Raw genomic sequence first — 18862 nt, 5'->3', positions numbered from 1 at the left:
AACGTACGAAAAGATAACATGAAAGAAAATTTAATGATTCAATACCTCAACTAATAGCAACATTATATTAGAATAAACTACGTTGAATATATGTTTTTTTTATCTATGTTTGGGATGTGCCGCTGACGTCAGTTTGTAATCGCGTTGGTTTGGATGAACCGTGCAGTGAAATATTACAGAAGGAGTTCCCAAAACTTTTTTCCGGCAAGCTAGGTTGCTGCACTAAGGCGAAAATTCAGTTGGAGCTGAAAGAAGGTGCAACGCCTGTTTTTCGTCCGAAGCGGCCTGTAGCCTATGCGATGTTTCAAGCGGTGGACAAGGAGCTTGAACGGCTGGAAAACGATGGAATAATTTCCAAAGTGGATTATTCAGAATGGGCGACGCCAATTGTTGTTGTGCGTAAGTCAAACGGAACTATACGAGTGTGCGGAGACTACTCGACGGGCTTGAACGACATGCTGCAACCTCACCAATACCCGCTTCCTCTTCCTCAAGACATATTTGCAAGTCTGGCCACCTGTACGATTTTTAGCCAGATAGACCTTTCGGATGCTTTCCTTCAAGTAGAGGTCGAGGAACTTTGCCGGAAACTGCTAACTGTTAATACACATAGAGGTTTGTACGCGTACAACAGATTACCCCCAGGGGTGAAAACAGCACCGGGTGCTTTTCAGCAGCTGATGGAGGTTATGCTGGCAGGTCTGGGTGGCGTTGCTGTTTATTTGGACGACATTGTGGTTGGTGGACCAAATGAAGAAGCCCATATGAAAAATCTTCGAGCTGTGCTTAAAAGAATTGAGGAATATGGCTTCACCATACGATTGGATAAATGTTCGTTCCAAAAGAAGCAGATAAAGTACTTGGGCCATTTGTTAGATTCGAAGGGACTTCGACCAGACCCTGCTAGGATTGAAGCTATTCTCAATTTGCAAGTTCCTACTGATGTAACAGGAGTGAGATCGTTCCTTGGAGCAGTGAACTATTACGGCAAGTTTGTAAGAAACGTCAGTATGCTACGTCATCCGCTGGATAGTCTTCTTAAGGAAGGGGCGAGTTTTATGTGGACAAAACAATGTCAAGATGCTTTTGATCAGTTCAAGGCAATTCTTTCATCAGACCTGCTCCTGACTCACTACGATCCGCGTCAAGAGATAATAGTTGCGGCGGATGCCTCTTCCTTCGCATTAGGAGCGACTATTAGTCATAGGTTCAAAGACGGGTCGATCAAGGTTGTGCAGCATGCATCACGGACGTTGACCAAAACAGAACAAAAGTATAGTCAACCAGATCGAGAGGGTTTAGCTATTATATTCGCTGTGACCAAATTTCACAGGCTGGTTTATGGAAGGCATTTTCGACTACAAACGGATCATAAGCCGCTGCTGCGAATATTTGGATCCAAAACTGGTATTCCAGTGTATACTGCCAACCGGTTACAGCGTTATGCATTAACGCTGCTTCTGTATGATTTTCAATTGGAGTACGTGCCTACAGACAAGTTTGGTAATGCCGATGTGTTGTCGAGACTAATAGCTAAACATGAAAAACCTGAAGATGACTACGTGATAGCAAGCATTGAAATAGAAGAAGACTTACGATCTGTTGTGAACAGTGTGAGTAAAGCCCTACCGTTGAAGTTCAGTGATGTTGAACGCGAAACGAAAAATGATGCTCAATTGCGGAAGGTGTATGAATTCACTAGAAATGGATGGCCACATGCAGCAGTGAGAGACAGGACTTTGAGCAATTTCCACAGTAGGCGTGAGTCCTTATCTACATTTGGTGATTGTCTCCTTTTTGGAGAAAGGCTGATAATACCATCGTCGCAGCGATACAAATGTTTGCAGCAGCTACACTTAGGCCATCCAGGGATAGAACGGATGAAGGCCCTGGCTCGAAGCTATGTGTACTGGCCTGGCCTTGATTCGGAGATTGAGAGCCTTGTTAAATCGTGTCGACAGTGTGCAATGGCAGCCAAATCACCTGTATCCAGTTTACCAATCTGTTGGATGAAAGCGAATGCGCCGTGGCAGCGAGTGCATGTGGACTATGCTGGTCCTATCGAGGGTGATTATTTTCTGCTAGCGATCGACTCTTTTTCAAAGTGGCCGGAAATCATCCCTACTAAGACAATATCATCAACAGCCACCATTCGCATTCTTCGCAATATATTTGCACGTTTCGGTATGCCAACTGTCCTCGTGAGCGATAATGGAACTCAATTCACAAGCGCAGACTTTGCAGAGTTCTGTAACACAAATGGTGTTGAGCATATCCGTACGGCACCCTTTCATCCGCAGTCGAACGGACAGGCGGAAAGGTTCGTCGACACCTTCAAAAGGGCGCTTAAGAAGATAAGAGAAGGGGGAAGTAGCGTATCAGAAGCATTAGATATCTTTCTATTGACATACAGGAGTACGCCGAGCAAACTGTTGGAGCAGAAATCGCCTGCTGAATTGATGTTCAGCCGAAAGATAAGAACTTGCTTGGAACTGCTACGTCCACCACAAAGATTAGATCCTGTATCAGAAGGTAATCCGAGAAAATTTAAGATGAACGACCTGGTGTATGCAAAGCAATATCGTCGGAATAGCTGGAGATGGGTTCCAGGTATGATCAGCGGACGCATCGGTAGAGTGATGTATGAAGTAACTATTGAGCAAAACAGGAAGATACGTTCACACGTTAACCAGTTGCAGAAACGAGTTGATAAAAATAACACCAGTAAGGTCGCAGCCCAGCTGGATAACACTTCAGGCCGCGGGGCCATGGGGATTCTCAACGCTCATTTTCTCAATCACTCATGAGTGCTTTTGAGAAAACCTCGTTCTCAGCGTTTGTCGAATCGGAACAAAATCGGTTTTGAGAATCTTTGAGAATCTTTGAGAAAGTTGAAGATGCAGCGATCGGCTAACTGAAATATGAGCAATTGTGCTATTTGTTTATCGGAAATCACTTTGGAAAATGTATTCAATGTTTATAATTGAAAACGTTAAAAAAAATATGCGATTAAAAACTGTTTTTCTATTTAAAACTCTAAATAAAGCTTGAGTGTCTATATCAGTTTCTCAGAGTGAGAAAAACTGACGACGGCCATGGGCTTGAGTCTGAGAACAAGTTTTGAGTGCTTGAGAAACTTAAATGAGTGCTTGAGAACGTTTTCTCAGCTTGAGAAAGCCCCGTGGCCCCGCGGCCTCAAATACGTCGTTGCCTTTGAATGTGTTGTTAGATGCATGGAACATGGTTGAGAAAGTCCACTATCCAGACGCTTATCAAACTACTAGTCAACATGTGGCAGAAACTGCAAAAGATTGTATGTCTTCTTCCTCGTCATCGTGCCCAACGTCATCATCATCATCATCATCATCATCGTCCCCATCTTCATCGTCATCGTCATCACCATCGTCATCGTGCCCAGCTTCACCGTCATCGTCATCGTCATCGTCTCCAGCCCCATCGTCATCGTCTCCAGCCCCATCGTCATCGTCCCCAACTTCATCGTCATCATCATCGCAGCGGTCTGCAAAAGCGTTCTTGTCACCGACCTCGCCAGGGTTTGAAACGGCTGACAGTGGCACGCCTTCGCCTGTACAACCTCTACGTCGATCTTCGCGGGTTCGAAGATCACCTCAGTGGATGGCAGCGTACAAGCGAATCTAAAGAAGGGGGGATGTTGGGAGCCTGTGTTTACCACGAAATATGTGCCTCTCATAGGTGACAGTTGCTGGTCACCTTGATGACGTGTGCACCGGGATGCTGGAGAGCGAACGGGAGAAAGCTCTCTTCTGTACCGACCGTCGACGAGACAGTATCGCTTCCTTACCGTTTTAATATATCGTGTTGTTTATTTATATTATACTAATATTTTAATGTGTTACTTTTAGAAATATACGTTAACCAAAGAACACAAAAGAAAGGAAAATGCATACAATGTTAACTGTTCCGAACGGATTGGAACAACTATTTTAGTTTGTTCAAAATGTGTTTATAAGTTTACACAGCGTAGTACGAATAACCCATTGAAGGCAAATATCCAGGATGAGAAGGTTGAAATCTCTTACCTATCGCTTGGTTGAATGATACCTATTTTTAACATAATACCAATTGTTCAAAAAAGCCGGAATCATCTTAAAATAGCCAAAAAACCTAAGAAATCATACAATCATAATTATATTTCAGCAAACCTGCTTCTTCTTGTGAAGACAAATTCAGCTACTTGTTGTGAAGGTAAACAATCGCTTCCAATTCTGACCAGCTAGGAAAAGCTTTTTTTTTTCAAATAGAGTCACGACAAAAGGCAAAATAGATTAACTACCATCAATCGGAACTGGTAAACTCAGATATAACTTAAACAATTACAACTGATGTAAAGAAATGTGAGTAACCAATTTTTTTACTTCAAGGATTTATTAAATTTAAATTTAAATGATAATGAACGTTCATCAGTGTTGTCACCTTTTTACCCATTATTTATGTTTTGGCTTTTTACGTGGGTAAATATTGGGTATTTTCGTTTGAAGGGAATTTATAATGTATTTTTATCATTTCTATCAAAAATCAACCTCGAAAGTTCTTTCTACTTTCTCGTATCCTTATACGCAATTTAGGCATATACAAAGTCTCTTGGTCTAAATATCTAATAAATAAATAAAATATTTTATTTATAACGAAACTACGATTCAGTACCTTGATTTTCTCGTTGACGATGTCGTACAACCAGATCTAGGTTTGTAAACGATTCGTTCAATGTTTTCAAAAGAACGATATAAATTAATGAAATATTTCAACATCTTCAATCATCAAGAGCAAATACTGTTCCTCAAATTGTTAACCCTTTTCACTTTTTATGGATTATATGTCTTATTGCATGTCTTATCAATAACCTCAAACGCAATTAATGAAAGTGTTTTATCCAAATTGGTTTTAATAGAAGGTAGACAACTAGGATCTGATAAAAATTGACTTGATCTAGTTTATACGTAACATGGCTTCAAAAATATGAATGGACCACTGTGGAAAGTGATTTAAGTGGTCTTTCATAAATTTTTCACAAGTAGTCTTTCTTGCAACATGAAAATGATTCTCGGCACGGTGTATTGATGAATATTAAACATATGATTTATACATATTTTCTAACGCTATTCACGAAATACAAAGTCATACAAAGTTCTAGGATTTTTTTCCCCGAAATTGAAAATATCCGATTCGGTACATCCCTGGCGTTCGCATGCTGATAAAAATGAAAGAAAAACTGCATGCATACTGTTTTTTACAACAGCTATGCAGAATTGATGATCTCTTTAAATGATCTATCTCTATTTCATTCGCATTGCTTCCATTTCTTAAACACTATTTTAATTTTTGTTTAGGAAACAAAAAATATGTTTGGCATGCGATAACATTATATGATTCCTTAAAAAAAACTTAATACTTCATAAATACAAAACCGAATCCTATCCAGCCCCCGAAAGCCATTATAGGCCGGCGCAACCGCGTAGATCAGCGGCCGGAAAACTTTTTAGGTAAAGGGCCAAATTGTGTAAATGATCAAGAGCCGCGGGCCATTTAATTTAGCACTCAAATTATTACATTTCAAAAAGATTTCAAACCAAATAATTGGATAATGATATCAAGCAATACGATTGGAAACAATACATGACTCTGTAATTAAAATGTGGTTGCACGTGGAAATGTGTGGCTATATCGTTACTTCTCGTTATGGTTTCAAATCTCGTACGAACAGGCAACTTTCTATTAAATGGGGATGATTATTCTACTTTAACCAACAAATCAACGCTAAATAACAAAACAAAATACAGTAGTGCGCCGTTTATTCGGGCTTATCGTGACTCGACCTCGCCCAGATACTCATATAACACGAATAATGAGTCAGAGTATATATTTATGACAAATTCCTGTTTTTTTGTGTTTTTTTAATTTTTATTACGTTTTCGTAAAACATAGCCAATTTTCATTAACCTCGTTATTTTCCAATCGGAATATTTGAAATGAGCCATGAAATATAGTGTTTTTTGTTCTGACAATGTGCTCTGATAACCTTTTTTTTTCAAATATCCACACACACAATCCAGCACACAATTTCACCTTTGTATTGAACTGTCATTTCTCAACAGCACGGATAAACGGACAGCCGGTATAAAGGTACCCGCATAAGGCCCGTGTCTGTGCTCCATCGCATGCGATTTTATCGCACGTGCTGTCAAACGCTTTTTCGTATAATATTGCGATTATTTGGATGATTTTAATAATATAACGATTATGAAAAATTAAGTTGAGATTGTTCCTACAAAACACCACACATTTAGTTTGACAGATAAAATCGGATGTGGCGTCCGACGAAATCAAAAATTTTTGATTCCGTCGTACGACGAAATCGCACGTCCGACGTTATCTGTCAAATCCCATATAAAATTTTGACAGGCCTTCCGATAAAATCGCATCCGATGGAGCACAGACACGGGCCTAAGCGTCACTCCACTGTAATCACAACTATTCAATATTTTAAAGGACACATATTTTTTTTATATTATTGTAGCTATTCAAATTTTAAGCTGTCGATTTAAACTAGCCGTTGTGTCCGATGTTCGTGTGCGATTAAATAAACCACATTTGGAATACGTACGAAAGAAAATACTTTAAAATACTGTTAAAGAACTTATTTAAACGCTGTGTATCGTTTAATAACAGTTTCTTAAACGCGCTTTTGTACATTTATTTTGCAAAGATCATTTATTTTTTAAATCATTGATCGAATTTAATGCCCGCACCCACACACACTCACTCACATCAATATATACATGTACAATTTCTTACGCACCACACCAACACTACCAATGGAACGCGGGCGATGGGGAAAAACTTCACTGTCAACAACCAAGTGCAGTACGGATTGGCAAACGGCGGTAGTATGGAATATTATTCCATTTCAAAGATTGATATTTCTGCATACGTACCTCAATCATAGACAAAGCGCACAAACAGGGAATTAGAACGGTAACAAAACATCAACCAAACCAAACCGAGCTGGAAGCAAGTCGATGAACAACATGCACCTTTCTAACCTCTTTCGTATTTTATTCCACTTTGTTTTGACAGCTATCTGTTGCCCGTAGAACAAAACATTGCTATGTTTGCCCCGTCCTGTCGCTGATACTGTCGGTGACTGTTGTAAGGTTCTCTTTTGAAATTTGCTTGAAAAGGCGGTTTTTCGCATAATTTTAATTCGCAACAATGTACAATTTAAAACTAACACAGCCATTAATTTAAAATGGTTGTAACAATGTTATAATTGAAACTTTTAATTTAAATAAACCTGCTGAAAATGAATTATTTATTATCAACTTAATTCGTCAAAATCGTCAAAATTAATCGAAACGTTCCATAGGCTTGTGTTCATGAAATTGTCGAAACTCTGAGAAACATTATGCATAGTTTTTAGTTTTAGTTTCATTCTTCGATCCTTTAGCCATCATTGTGTGCTATCATCGATAAAAAATGCAATACTTACCGGTATTGACTGCTTTTGCTTCGAAAACGGACGACATTAATGCAATTTGCACAACACGCTTACTTTCAGTTATTGATCATTTTTCTGATTTTTTTATTCTAAAAGTTCTACATAACTTCAATCATTTTTAATTTAATAATAATATTAATAATAATAGCAATGTTAATGGTATATACTAGTACTGTGTATATAGAATTTATTTACAATTCTACTCTGTTACGAATTTGTGTTTCTGTTTCAGTTTTTTTTTATACAGTCCTGCGGCCGTTAATCCCAAAGGGCAACCTGCAAGCGCGATTCTCTTCCCTTAATTTTTTGGTCACATCATCCTTTGTGTGCCTTCTGTCTATCACCATAAATAAACTCCCCACCCCCGTATCGTCTCTTTTCATTAGTTTATCGTTTTTTTGCATTGCATTGCACAGCATTTGCAATAATAATAATAATACTCCAAATGAAACAAAAAATAAGGAGTTTTTTTACTTATTGTGTAACACCAAGATGTTGCCGCCCACTGTTGAGAGGCTGTAGTGTTCCATTAGTTGTTTGTTTGTCTTGCTTGCTTCTTGTTGAGTTTCCTTATTAATATAGTTTAACTTACTACACGTTTGCTACACGTTTCGTTTCATTGCTGCTAGGTTGTGTGTTTGTGTGTTTATTTTACATAGTAACTCTAAGTCAATTGTTGTTGCTTTATGTGCTGTTCCTTCGTTTGCTTAAAATCGAGCTTTACTTCTCTTCAATCTATTCGTTCGTGATCCGTGTGTGTTGCTTTAGTTTCTGCCCAATTGCGTCAGCTGCTTTAAAATGCAGATGTTTTCTCTAATCTCTTCTTTCCGATACATCTGTTAAGTTTTGTTCTTCAATTTCCCCCCCTGCGTTTTCTATTTATTTTCTTTCTTCTTCATACCTCGTTGATTCCCTATGATGTCTTATATCTCTATATTTCAATTGTGTCTCCCACAGCATGATCAACTCTACTCTGTATACAATATATAGCTTTATATATATATCGATGTGTACGTATGTATATATATAGATGTATAGTATTTATATAATATCTCACAATACACTTTAAGCTTCGGTTTCATTTAACTTTATGTTGCTTGTTGAGTCGACCGGTTCATTTACCGTTAAATCGGACTTTGATTCATACCGGCTGTTATATGTATAGATGCTTGAATTCTGTCACGACCATTTCATCTATAGTTTTGTTGCACTTTCAACGTATCCGTCCCTCAACGTTTAATGCTGTTACATTTGTGGTGTATTAGTTAGTTTTGCACTCGCTCCACACCCTTGTCTTACGCACCTTTTTAAAAATAATGCGCATCAAATGTGAAATCATCTTCTAGATCATCTTCCGGCCCTAATTACCATTGCTCTTCGTGATCGGGTTTAAGTGGTTCGTGTGTTGTGGTTTCGTACAATATTATAGTCTTTTAGTTTAGTAATGCTTTCAGTTTGTTGCTCTTTGAGAAGAGTTTGGTGCAAAGTCGCCCGCAGCTTTCCTGTTACCAGTTTGTTTACCATTCGTCGCTTAAATTATCAATAGTTGTTGCTTTTGCTTTGAGTTGAGTTGCACTTTGTGAATATAGGTGTTTCTTTTGGTTGTTGTTGTGTGGTTTCTCACACTTCTGCCTACCCACAATACATTCTCATTCTATCTCCTCTAGAGGACATCTCTTTACCAATAGTAAGTTACATGAATAGCATGAATTCTTGCTGGTTCCTTCCACTTTTCTATTACACGAGATTTCTTTTATTGTGACACATACAAAAGCAGGCAAAACTTACAATTGTGTGAATGTTCATTGCAGGGACACGTTATGAATTGCGGGACGATTGATACCACATTGAATCGCAACTAAATTAAGGGTTTAGTAAAACACCAAAGTTAAATGTATGATTTGTGAAATGTGAAAACATTTCACATAGTCATGCACGGGCTAGAACGTGATTTCTAATTTGATGCTTCTTACTACCCGGTTTAGTATACGTTTCCATTAGGTGCAGCAACCCTCTCAATTCAACCATGACCAATTACACTCATTCATCTAGGGTAAGAACCGAAGTAGAGGAGTACTATTGATGTGAAATCATTTGATTCTCGCTAAAAACGCATGCTCAATTTTGAATGTGATAACATGGTAAAAGAAATAGTTAATCCGCTTCGTCAGAAACACCTTTCAATAACGCTTATTTTGCGTTGTTGCCATGCAATAAAAAGGGGTTTTTACATTTAAAAAAGGCAATCTATAAACGGGCTGGTCCGAATGCCAAATGGTAGCTTACTGCATTTGTAACGATCTCTTGTGGCATGAACAAATTGTAGATTCGTTCCCAAACGTGAACTATAATCCCGTGGCAACACTCGTCATTGCAAAGAATAATTAGGTAGGACATCTGAATGTAGGATTATTGAGCTATTTCAAGTTACTTTTGCTATCATCTTTGGAGTTGATTGTATGCCTAATAATAACTATCAACTGTTTAGCTATTGGTTACTGTAGTCGCACAAAAGAATTAAATAAGTTTATTATCCATCCAGGTTCATGCAGACTTTCCTTGACAATGGTAATGGTTCCAGCAACACTTCTAGTGTTGCGAATCAAATGTTACGTTTCGATTGACTTAATCTCCACATGTATGAGAAAACCATATTCCCTTTGTTCCTGGTCCTCAGACACAACCTGCCAAACAATGAAAATGTCGTGAAGAATTGTACAAAAGTGAGAGTGTATTAATTAACGGTAGCAAAGTGTTGTACACTTACAGTTTAAAGAGAAGCATATAAAACATAATTGTATTTGATAATATAATTGTGACGTTTAGACTTGAGAAAAAAAGCATTGCTGTTCTTTGCGGCACCACCTGTTGTCACACTCCACATTCCGTGACGTTATTTAACTAGTATTGCTAGCAAACTTTTGTTAACGACTTACCAAACCCAACTTTTTACTCGACTACGTGTGTAGAACAAGGTAGATAACACAAGTGTATGGCGAAACTAGCAGTAGAGTATGGTTTTGACTAAAAATTTTCTAAATTATCTTTCATGCAGACGGATCATTGTCCTTCGCTTTAGAGCTGTTACTATTGCTGCACAGTATTTTCATTTAATAAATTAAACTACTGTTGCATTACTTTTGTGTATCCTTCTTTCGGTTCCTATTCATATTTAAACTCCTTTCTTGTTGTTGCTTCTCCTAAGTTTCGTAACAAACTTCAAGTGCTCTCTTTCTGTGCTTTACTAAAAGTCTTGCCATTTATATGTCTCTTTGATAAGTCTTTCGTGTGTGTGTGTGTGTGTGTGTGTGTGTGTGTGATCCTTCTATTACGTGAGCATTAAGCATGTAAATAATTAAAAACTCTATAAACAACATATAAAATAGCCTTATTCATAATGTTCCACCATGTTATGTACCCCTTGACTAAATGTAGCTGTTTGTGTGGATACTTCTTTTTACCGTGTATATAAAAGAAAATTATGCGTTTTGCTTGCCTCCGCGCAGCCTTGGCCCATGCTACAATTACATGTTTTACAATTGCTAGGAACGGGATCATCGATGGTTCAATAGTAGTGTCTTTGATTATTCCTTAAGAAGGATAGGAAATGGTTGCTGATATCGATGAGAGTAAACTGTTCCCAACACTGTTCGCGTCTGGCTTTGCCCGACCAAAACAATGCATCTCTTACTAAGAACGATAAACGATTCAAACGCCTCAGACAAATTTAAGCACGAAATACGCGGCCTTAAGAGACAAAAACTGCTTCTCTTATCAGTCCACTATGAAGCACAATCTAATTCAGCGCCATTTAGCTGATGGTTTTATGAAAAATTGTGGTAAGATCCTGCAATTGGCCTATCGCAGTAAAACGACTAAAGTTTGTAAAAAAAAATAATGGCAGACACCTTTTCAAAACAATAATCCACAACAAAATAAAACTATTTACCTTTTATCATCTCTTAGCTTGATAATTTTACACAGTGTTGCAGTTGCTCTCAATAACTTAATTCATCATTCTGCGTATGTTTAACGACAAAGCAAACAAACATATAAATTATTCTATTATACCGCCCTCTCTTTCTCCCTCTCTAGTGTGGTCCATGTATAACAAATACGATTACTTAGTTGCCTCTACGGCTGTGAAAATAACAAAAGCGTACAGTTGAGCCATTTTGGTTCACCAAAGATCACGAAGCTGTTGTTGCTGCTGCTGCTGCTGCTGTTGTTGATTGTTTTCGTATGCTGATTTTGCCATTCCCACCAGCATTCGGCTGGATTCTAGTGTTCGGCCAACTTATGTTCTCATTTTAACCATTTGTTGGTACATTGCAATCGTTTACATGACTGAAGAAACGCTCCATGGTATGACATGTAGCTGAATTTACGTTCGTCATGTCACTTTGAGCATCATGTAACGCAACAAACACCATTGACAACATAGCTCTGGAAATTGTGGAAGTTATGATTTGCGCCATATGGATTGCTTTTGGATACTATGTAGTTCACGTGATAATACACAGAACGGTACTGGTCCAATATATCTGTCATCTTATATTGACAGAAAGCGATGCTGTGGACAGACTTAAGAGTGTGAAAAGATATTTGTTCAAGCAGAGGCTTTTGCGTCCGTCTCGTACGGCCTTCCATATTCTTCAGCCTTTCCGTCTGCTCGTCGTTGGTCATTATTGTCATAATAAGAAAGTTCTCTAACTGGCTAGAACGGTTCTAGCTGCTTCTGCACCGGTTCTACCAGCATGACCCAATGTTACATGCGCCGAAGCTTCTGAATCCCAGCTTGTACATACTTTACGACATTGTACAGGGAACTGTGCAGCGTCATGGGCCCGTTTTCGTGATCTAGTTCGATGAAAAATTCTAAAACAAAAGGATCATTAGCAAACGCAACATCTCTACAGCCTCTTCCCATCAGCCCCACTTACCGACATGGTTCCCGCGTGACACTAAGCTATCCGCTTGCTCCCAAAGATCGAGACAAGTGGAAAGATGAGTAAACAACGTAGTTTGCTTTTGATACGCTGCATGGACCTAAAATAATTCAAATGCAGTGAAAAATACCGTCACTGCCATGCTGTATATTTATTGCTGCCATTCGAACTTACATTTATTGGCATTATAATGCATTGAGCAGGAGAAGAATTCATCGGTGGCATTGATCCAACGTGGTTGTTTTGTCCAGAACTGTAACCAGAGCTCTGCAATAACGAAACAAATTATAAATATTCGTGAATTCAGTTTTTTCTTATTTCTTCTTAGAATTCGGGGCTATTGTATTGTTAACAAATTGTTTTATTTTATATATTTTATTACTTAAATACTAAATTGCAATTATAGATAGACATACCTGCGAACCAACCGACGTGGGCGACAGTGGAGACGGAGTATTACCATTAGCTAGCTCCGCCGGTACTGTGCTGGTTTTGTGATTAAATTCGCCGATTGTCTTGCCCGTTTCTTTCATGTCCATTCGGCGCATCTTGTATAACTTGAGATAGATCAATGATTGACAACGCAAACTAAGAAGAAAAAATCGCACAAGCAGTGTGATCAGTTAAATTCCATTCATCTAATTTGCAGACATTCTCTTACCTGAGAATCGCCACCTTTGTGTGGATGTTACCCTGCATCGTTTGATTTTGCAGTTGACTACGAAATTTAGACGAAATGAACCTAAAGAGGACAAAAAAAGTGTAAGGTTAGTTGTCGTCCTGCATTTACAATTCTTTCAGGATGTTCATGCGATAAAAACGGTCAGTAAGGACGAACAACGACCCGTCATCCTACATTCTGTCACACTCACTTAATCAAACAAAGCGTATCTTTGTACATCGTAAAGGCAGCTTTCTCGGTAATCGGGTCTCGCTCCATCGTGTCGCCAGTGAGCAGGAAAAACAGCACGGCTTCCAGGTACAGCATTGCTTGTGCTAAATGGTCTCCCTCCCGATCGGCCGCGTGCTTCAACCGCTTTGCTTCCGAGAGAAATCGGCTTTGGTCCCGTATTTCCGGTACTTCCTCGTTGCGTTCGAAGTACGACACATACACCTTTTTGATTTGCACCGGGACCTCTGCTGGTGGTCCAATATCACCGCCTGTTACGGGCGCAATGCCCGAATCAAACCCATTAGCACCGACCGTCAGATGTTGTTGCTGCTGTTGCCCTTGAACATTGGTGCTGCTGTGATGCTGTTGTCCGTTTCTCTCAATTGCTATCGCTGAACGACCTGAACTTGCTCCCGATGAGCTTTCATCTAACCGATCGTGATTGGTTGGTGGTAGTTGGTCAAGTTGATCAGTCTGGAAATGGGGTAACGGACGGAAGAAAAAAAAAACATCAATAACAATGATTCCTTCAAATAAGCGTTATGCACAAGACGATCACCTGTAAGTTGGCGGATGTTTTATCCTTTTTCCGGCGCTTCTCCTTGTACGTATTGTTACTCCCCGAGCTGACGGAACGCTTTCGCATTCGTCCACTGCCTCCCGTATCTCCATCTCCTGTTGTACCATTTGTCAACGTAGGTCCCATGGTCGGCTTTCCCAGCTTATTATCCGTCAACAAATCGTCCCTATTGTACTCCTGTTTAATCAACGATTGAGCTGCTGGCGTACTGCTCTCCTGCTTTATCACTCCCCCATAGTTGGAGTATTTTCCACCACCGCTGCCACGGTTGCTGCCGTAAAGTAGGGAAGTTGTCTTGTCCTCCTTCAAACGCTGTTCGTCGTAGCCTAGTTTTTCGGATTTTGTTAACAATTTTTCGTCGTACTTGTCACTTTCGACGCCTTTTGGCCCGGCGTCGGATTGACTGGCAAGATGTTGATGATGGTTAGTGTAGGTGGTTTGAGGATGATGCCGATGGTGCAACGAAGGAGAATTATTTCCGTAAGAAGCATCCAGTCCTGCGCGATAATCTCGCGCCTTCTGAGCGGCACCACTGTGGTCACTGTTGATGGAATTGCTTCTGTGTCGCTCGGAGGATCCAATAGTTCCATTTTCTAGCACTGGCGATGATTCACCCGCCAGTAGTCGATTGGGAACGCTTCCACCATACGACACACGATCATCCAGTAGCCTGGGTGTCGAGGAGGAACTGTGCACTGAGCTGCCACTGCGATCGTGGTGGTCTTGCTGGCCCACCGAACTTCGCCGCCGCTTACCGTGCAGCTGATCGTAAGGGCTTTTGCTCTTCTGTCGCGCGGAAGAGGCACTGCGGTGTGCGTTGTAGTTATCGTGTGACCGCAGTCCAGACTGGGGCCGGTTCTGTGGTGGTGGCGGTGGAATTTTTAACAAACGACTTAGATCGATCCGACAAACGAGCGAAACATTGTTGTTGCTTAAGGCACCACTGGTATGTGAATAGAGCATCTTGTCCAGTGTAGGTGAGACGGCCGCCGCTAACCCTGCCGTTCCCTGACTGCTGGGTCGACTCTCTCCTATGGCAGAAGGTGGCCTGGGAGAAGTTTCCACCAGTCCTGGTACGGTGAGGTGCTGATGTGCCGATCGCCGCATCTCGGTGGCTGCTGTTCCAGCTTGATTGTTAGCGTTTGGTGTCGTCGATGCTCCATTGCTTTTCGCCAGATTCAGCTCATCAACGTGGTCAATGTAAACTTGACCCTTGCCTTTTCCGCCCTTTCCTTTGCCGCCCTTTCCCTTGCCACCACTGGCAGCAGCTGTGTTGATAAACACCCGAGCAAAGAGAGCCGCTTTCTTGTTTTTATTTTGTTTCTGAAGATGGAAAATAAAATGCAGCATCAATAAAAAAAGTTAATTAATCTGTGATCATAATGCTAACGTGATTTGAGAGTAAGTACCTTTTCTTTTTTGGTTGGAGTATCGCTATCACTATCGCTGTGAGAATCAGAGCGATCGTCATCATCATCATCGTCGTCGTCATCGTCGTCGTCGACAGTCTTGTTTCCGTTGGAGTTGAGCACACGGGATTCTTCCTCATCGACTGATGTCTGACTGATTGATAGTTTATGTGGTTTCTTGGGAAGGTTTCCACTAGTTGCAACATCTCCTAACCTTCCACCACTGCCTTGGAAGGGCGATGTTATTAAAGAAGGCCTCCTGGAATGGCAATAAAAAACAGATATGTTTAAAGATTTTGCATCGTTGTCGAACTGCAGCACAGCAAAAAAAATTTTTTTGGAACAGGTATGAATTTTACGGCCGGGCCGTAATACTCAATCAAATAAATAAATAAATATACAAGGTATGAATTTAATCTACTTCACTGCTTGCAGCCATACAGCACTGAAGCACTGAAGGATTGTACCATTGATACATGTTTCATTGTCAATATAAAACTTACTCGTCATTGCTGTCAGATGAAAGATTGTGCAGATGATAGTTATTGTTACTCCGACTACTGCCGCTTCCATTGATGGGTCTATTTTTCATAGAAACATCGTTGGTGATCGATCCATTTCCCTTGCCCGCTGATATGTTGCTCGTCAAAACGTCAGCCGGTGCCATTTTGTCCAGCTTCTTCTTCGATTTATGCTTCTTTGTTTTCGTCACTGGCACAACGGGATCAGCTGGTGCGGGTGTAGATCGATCGTGACCAGAATTGGAATCCGCAGACTCTCCTGACGATGCTACACCGTCCTCCTCAGCAGACGAACCCGACGAAGAGGAGCTACTCTCGGTGGAAAGCACTGTTTCGCTGCTGAGAATCTTTGACGAGCGCGGTTTGCGGGAGTTTGCCTTTTTCGACAGAACGATTCCATCAACTGACGGAATGCTAATCGGAGGGCTCATAATACCCGCAGCTCCAGTATCACCGTGAGCGTATGGTAGCGAATTTATAGCCGACGAGGCGCTACCTTTTTTGGTAGGTGTTGACCCATGGGACGACGTTTTGCTTGACCGGTGTCCACCTCCACTCGTTATAGAGTCTGCATCTGAATAACGAGCACTGGATGCGGCACTTGTAGTACCACCACCTCCACCACCACCACTACCATGAGTATTGCCACTGTGTCCTTTACGCACTCGACCCCGCGGTTTCAGATGCGTCTTTTCTTTCTCAAAGGACTGTGATCGACTTCTTCGCGCTGCACCGTATCGTTCGTCTTCGCTACTGCTTGTTGAACTATCGCGAGTTTCACGCTCATTGCCGGTTCCAGCAATAAGCTTCCGTTTCCACTTCTTCTTTTTGACAGCGTTAGCTGTCGCTGATGCTAACACTACACCATTTCCCGCCGCCACCGGTTCCCCATCCGGTTGATGGGACATATGGGTGTTAACGTGGTGGAGATTTACACGGTGCTGTTGCTCAAGGTCGCCACCGACCATTGAGGGTATCTCTGCATCGTCCGAATCGGAATCCGACATGCTCGAGATGGGTTTGATCAGGCTAAACTCTTTGGCTTCCTGTAGGGCACATATCACATCTACCTGTTCGACACTGTCGTTAAACAGGTGCTGCTGTTGGCGATGGTGGAGGCTATAGTTACCGACGTGATGTTGCAGCTCCGGACTTTTCGCAGGACTAGACAACGATAACCGATCGGCACCGTCATCCTTTTGCTCACTCTTGATTCCGGGTGGCGAGGCACTGTTTTCGCTGGGATACGGTTCCTGCTTTACGTACGATGACGATGAGGATCCTGCATTGATACCGGAGGACAAAGATACACCCTGGCCTGCAGGCAGCTCGCTATTGCTCGCGTTACTGCTCGCGTTTGATAGGTGGTCATCGTCCAACGGCGCCAAAGGTTCGTTTTTTACAGGTGCAACCGTCGCAGAGCGTCCGTCCGCAATAGGGGATGCGATGAATCCTTGTACGACTTCACTTAAACCGCTTAATCTCTGCTGTCGCAATGGAGATGATACGGAATTTTCTTCATGTGTGTGGTGTAAGTTTTGGTGATGGTGTTGATGATGGTGATGGGCACTAGTGCGATCCCCAACAGCACCACCACCGACATGGGGAGCACTTTCGTTTGTTGGCACTTGTTGACTATTGCTGGTAGGCTGCTTTAGGAAATTCAGCAGTGACCAATCGCTTGGCCTCCGCACGGGACTGCTATTGCCATTTCCATTTCCTGTTCCAGCCGCTCCAGTCGCTCCTTCTCCTGCTGCTCCACTGACACCATTTCCATTCATTCCTCCAGCCATTGGACCGCCAGCCACGGGAACGGTTCCTCCCAATTTATTGCCAATGTTAGAGTCCTCGCTCGATGATTCGTCTGCGCTTTCATTCGATGAGGTATCACTAGAATTGCGTTTCTTCGACTCTCCGTCTGCACCGTCGTCGCTATCCGAGCCATTGTTTGGATTATCGTCCACTATATTTGAGCTATAAAAGATTTTAACAAAATCATTATGAAATAACTATCTTTACCTAAACATATATAATATATTGTAGAAATTGGTGAGAACACTTACCTAAGTGGACGCATCGCCAATCCAGAAACTGTACCAAAGCCCAATGATCAATGAAACAGCAAATACGTGGCGTTGTTCGTCATGTTGGTAAGGAAGAGGCACAACAAGACAGGCGCACCAATCAATCCATCATCGGGTCAGCAGCACACAGTTGCAAAGACGGCCAGGATAATCCAGTGTCGTGACACACATTGACACCATTATCGGTATGGTGCAATGGTAAGATTCGTCGGAAGACACACGAATCAAGCACAGCGGGTAGGGAAGGATAGGATAGTAAGAAACAGAAATATCGATTAAAAATTTGTAATCAATAATTCAACGATTAAGGACGGACAACACTACGACAGAGCTTGACAAAGCTCCCCGACGAAACTAGCTCGCTACTAAATGGGCGTTTGTATGGCAGCGGTAAAGAATCGTTAGGACAGTAGCCAGTAGAAATATTTTCCCTGGTTTCAACCGGTCCATGAATAGTTTGTTCACATGGTAATGAGAGGCAGCAGCAACAATGTTGTCTCAGTCCGTTTACGAGACTTTGAGTATTTGAGTTATTTAAAAGTGAATTTACAAAAAAAAAAACATATTTATGTTTTCCTATTTCATCTGAACAGCCTTTGCACAGATTTGTTAATTTCTTTAATATGATCTTCAACAAATCACTATTTTTCTGCAGATTAATGTGAAATTCCATACTCAATCATTACTGCATCAACGCATATCTAACTTTCCCGATAAATGCAACCTATTCGAATTAAAAGAAGGGGGGAAACAACAACACAAAAGTACATTTACTGCTGCCTCTAGAGAACAGTATAAAAAGCGCTAACGCACCCAACCAACCATAAACTCAATTACTACGCGATAACTACCCGGCACGTGGGTCAGACTCATCTTTCGCCATGCAACAC

General features: G+C 41.1%; 2 protein-coding genes across 17 annotated transcripts in view; both read right to left on the bottom strand.

The window, feature by feature from the left end:
- LOC120955512 (ELAV-like protein 3) overlaps window positions 1–7090 on the bottom strand; it is a 56748-nt gene extending 49658 nt beyond the window's left edge. For 4 of the 5 annotated variants that reach the window (XM_040376444.2, XM_040376449.2, XM_040376450.2 and 1 more), the window contains exon 1: window positions 6975–7090. The gene's annotated coding sequence lies outside the window, so the exon portion shown is untranslated. The remainder of the gene's footprint in view (window positions 1–6974) is intronic. The other variant, XM_040376448.2, reaches the window with a different exon arrangement.
- Window positions 7091–7690: 600 nt separating this feature from the next.
- LOC120955510 (AF4/FMR2 family member lilli) overlaps window positions 7691–18862 on the bottom strand; it is a 65294-nt gene continuing 54122 nt past the window's right edge. For all 12 annotated transcript variants that reach the window (XM_040376433.2, XM_040376442.2, XM_040376441.2 and 9 more), the window contains 10 exons: window positions 17952–17979; window positions 15871–17862; window positions 15368–15626; window positions 13938–15281; window positions 13359–13852; window positions 13148–13228; window positions 12903–13074; window positions 12661–12753; window positions 12481–12586; window positions 7691–12415 (listed from right to left, as the gene is read on the bottom strand). In XM_040376433.2, the coding sequence (XP_040232367.2) occupies window positions 12306–12415; window positions 12481–12586; window positions 12661–12753; window positions 12903–13074; window positions 13148–13228; window positions 13359–13852; window positions 13938–15281; window positions 15368–15626; window positions 15871–17862; window positions 17952–17979 (4679 nt within the window). In that variant the 3' untranslated portion in view covers window positions 7691–12305. The remainder of the gene's footprint in view (window positions 12416–12480; window positions 12587–12660; window positions 12754–12902; window positions 13075–13147; window positions 13229–13358; window positions 13853–13937; window positions 15282–15367; window positions 15627–15870; window positions 17863–17951; window positions 17980–18862) is intronic.

Source organism: Anopheles coluzzii, chromosome 3, assembly GCF_943734685.1.
Source record: "Anopheles coluzzii chromosome 3, AcolN3, whole genome shotgun sequence".
NCBI lineage: Eukaryota > Metazoa > Arthropoda > Insecta > Diptera > Culicidae > Anopheles > Anopheles coluzzii.
The sequence above is the reverse complement of the archived record's forward strand: the minus strand, read 5'-3'. Positions and strand labels throughout refer to the sequence as shown.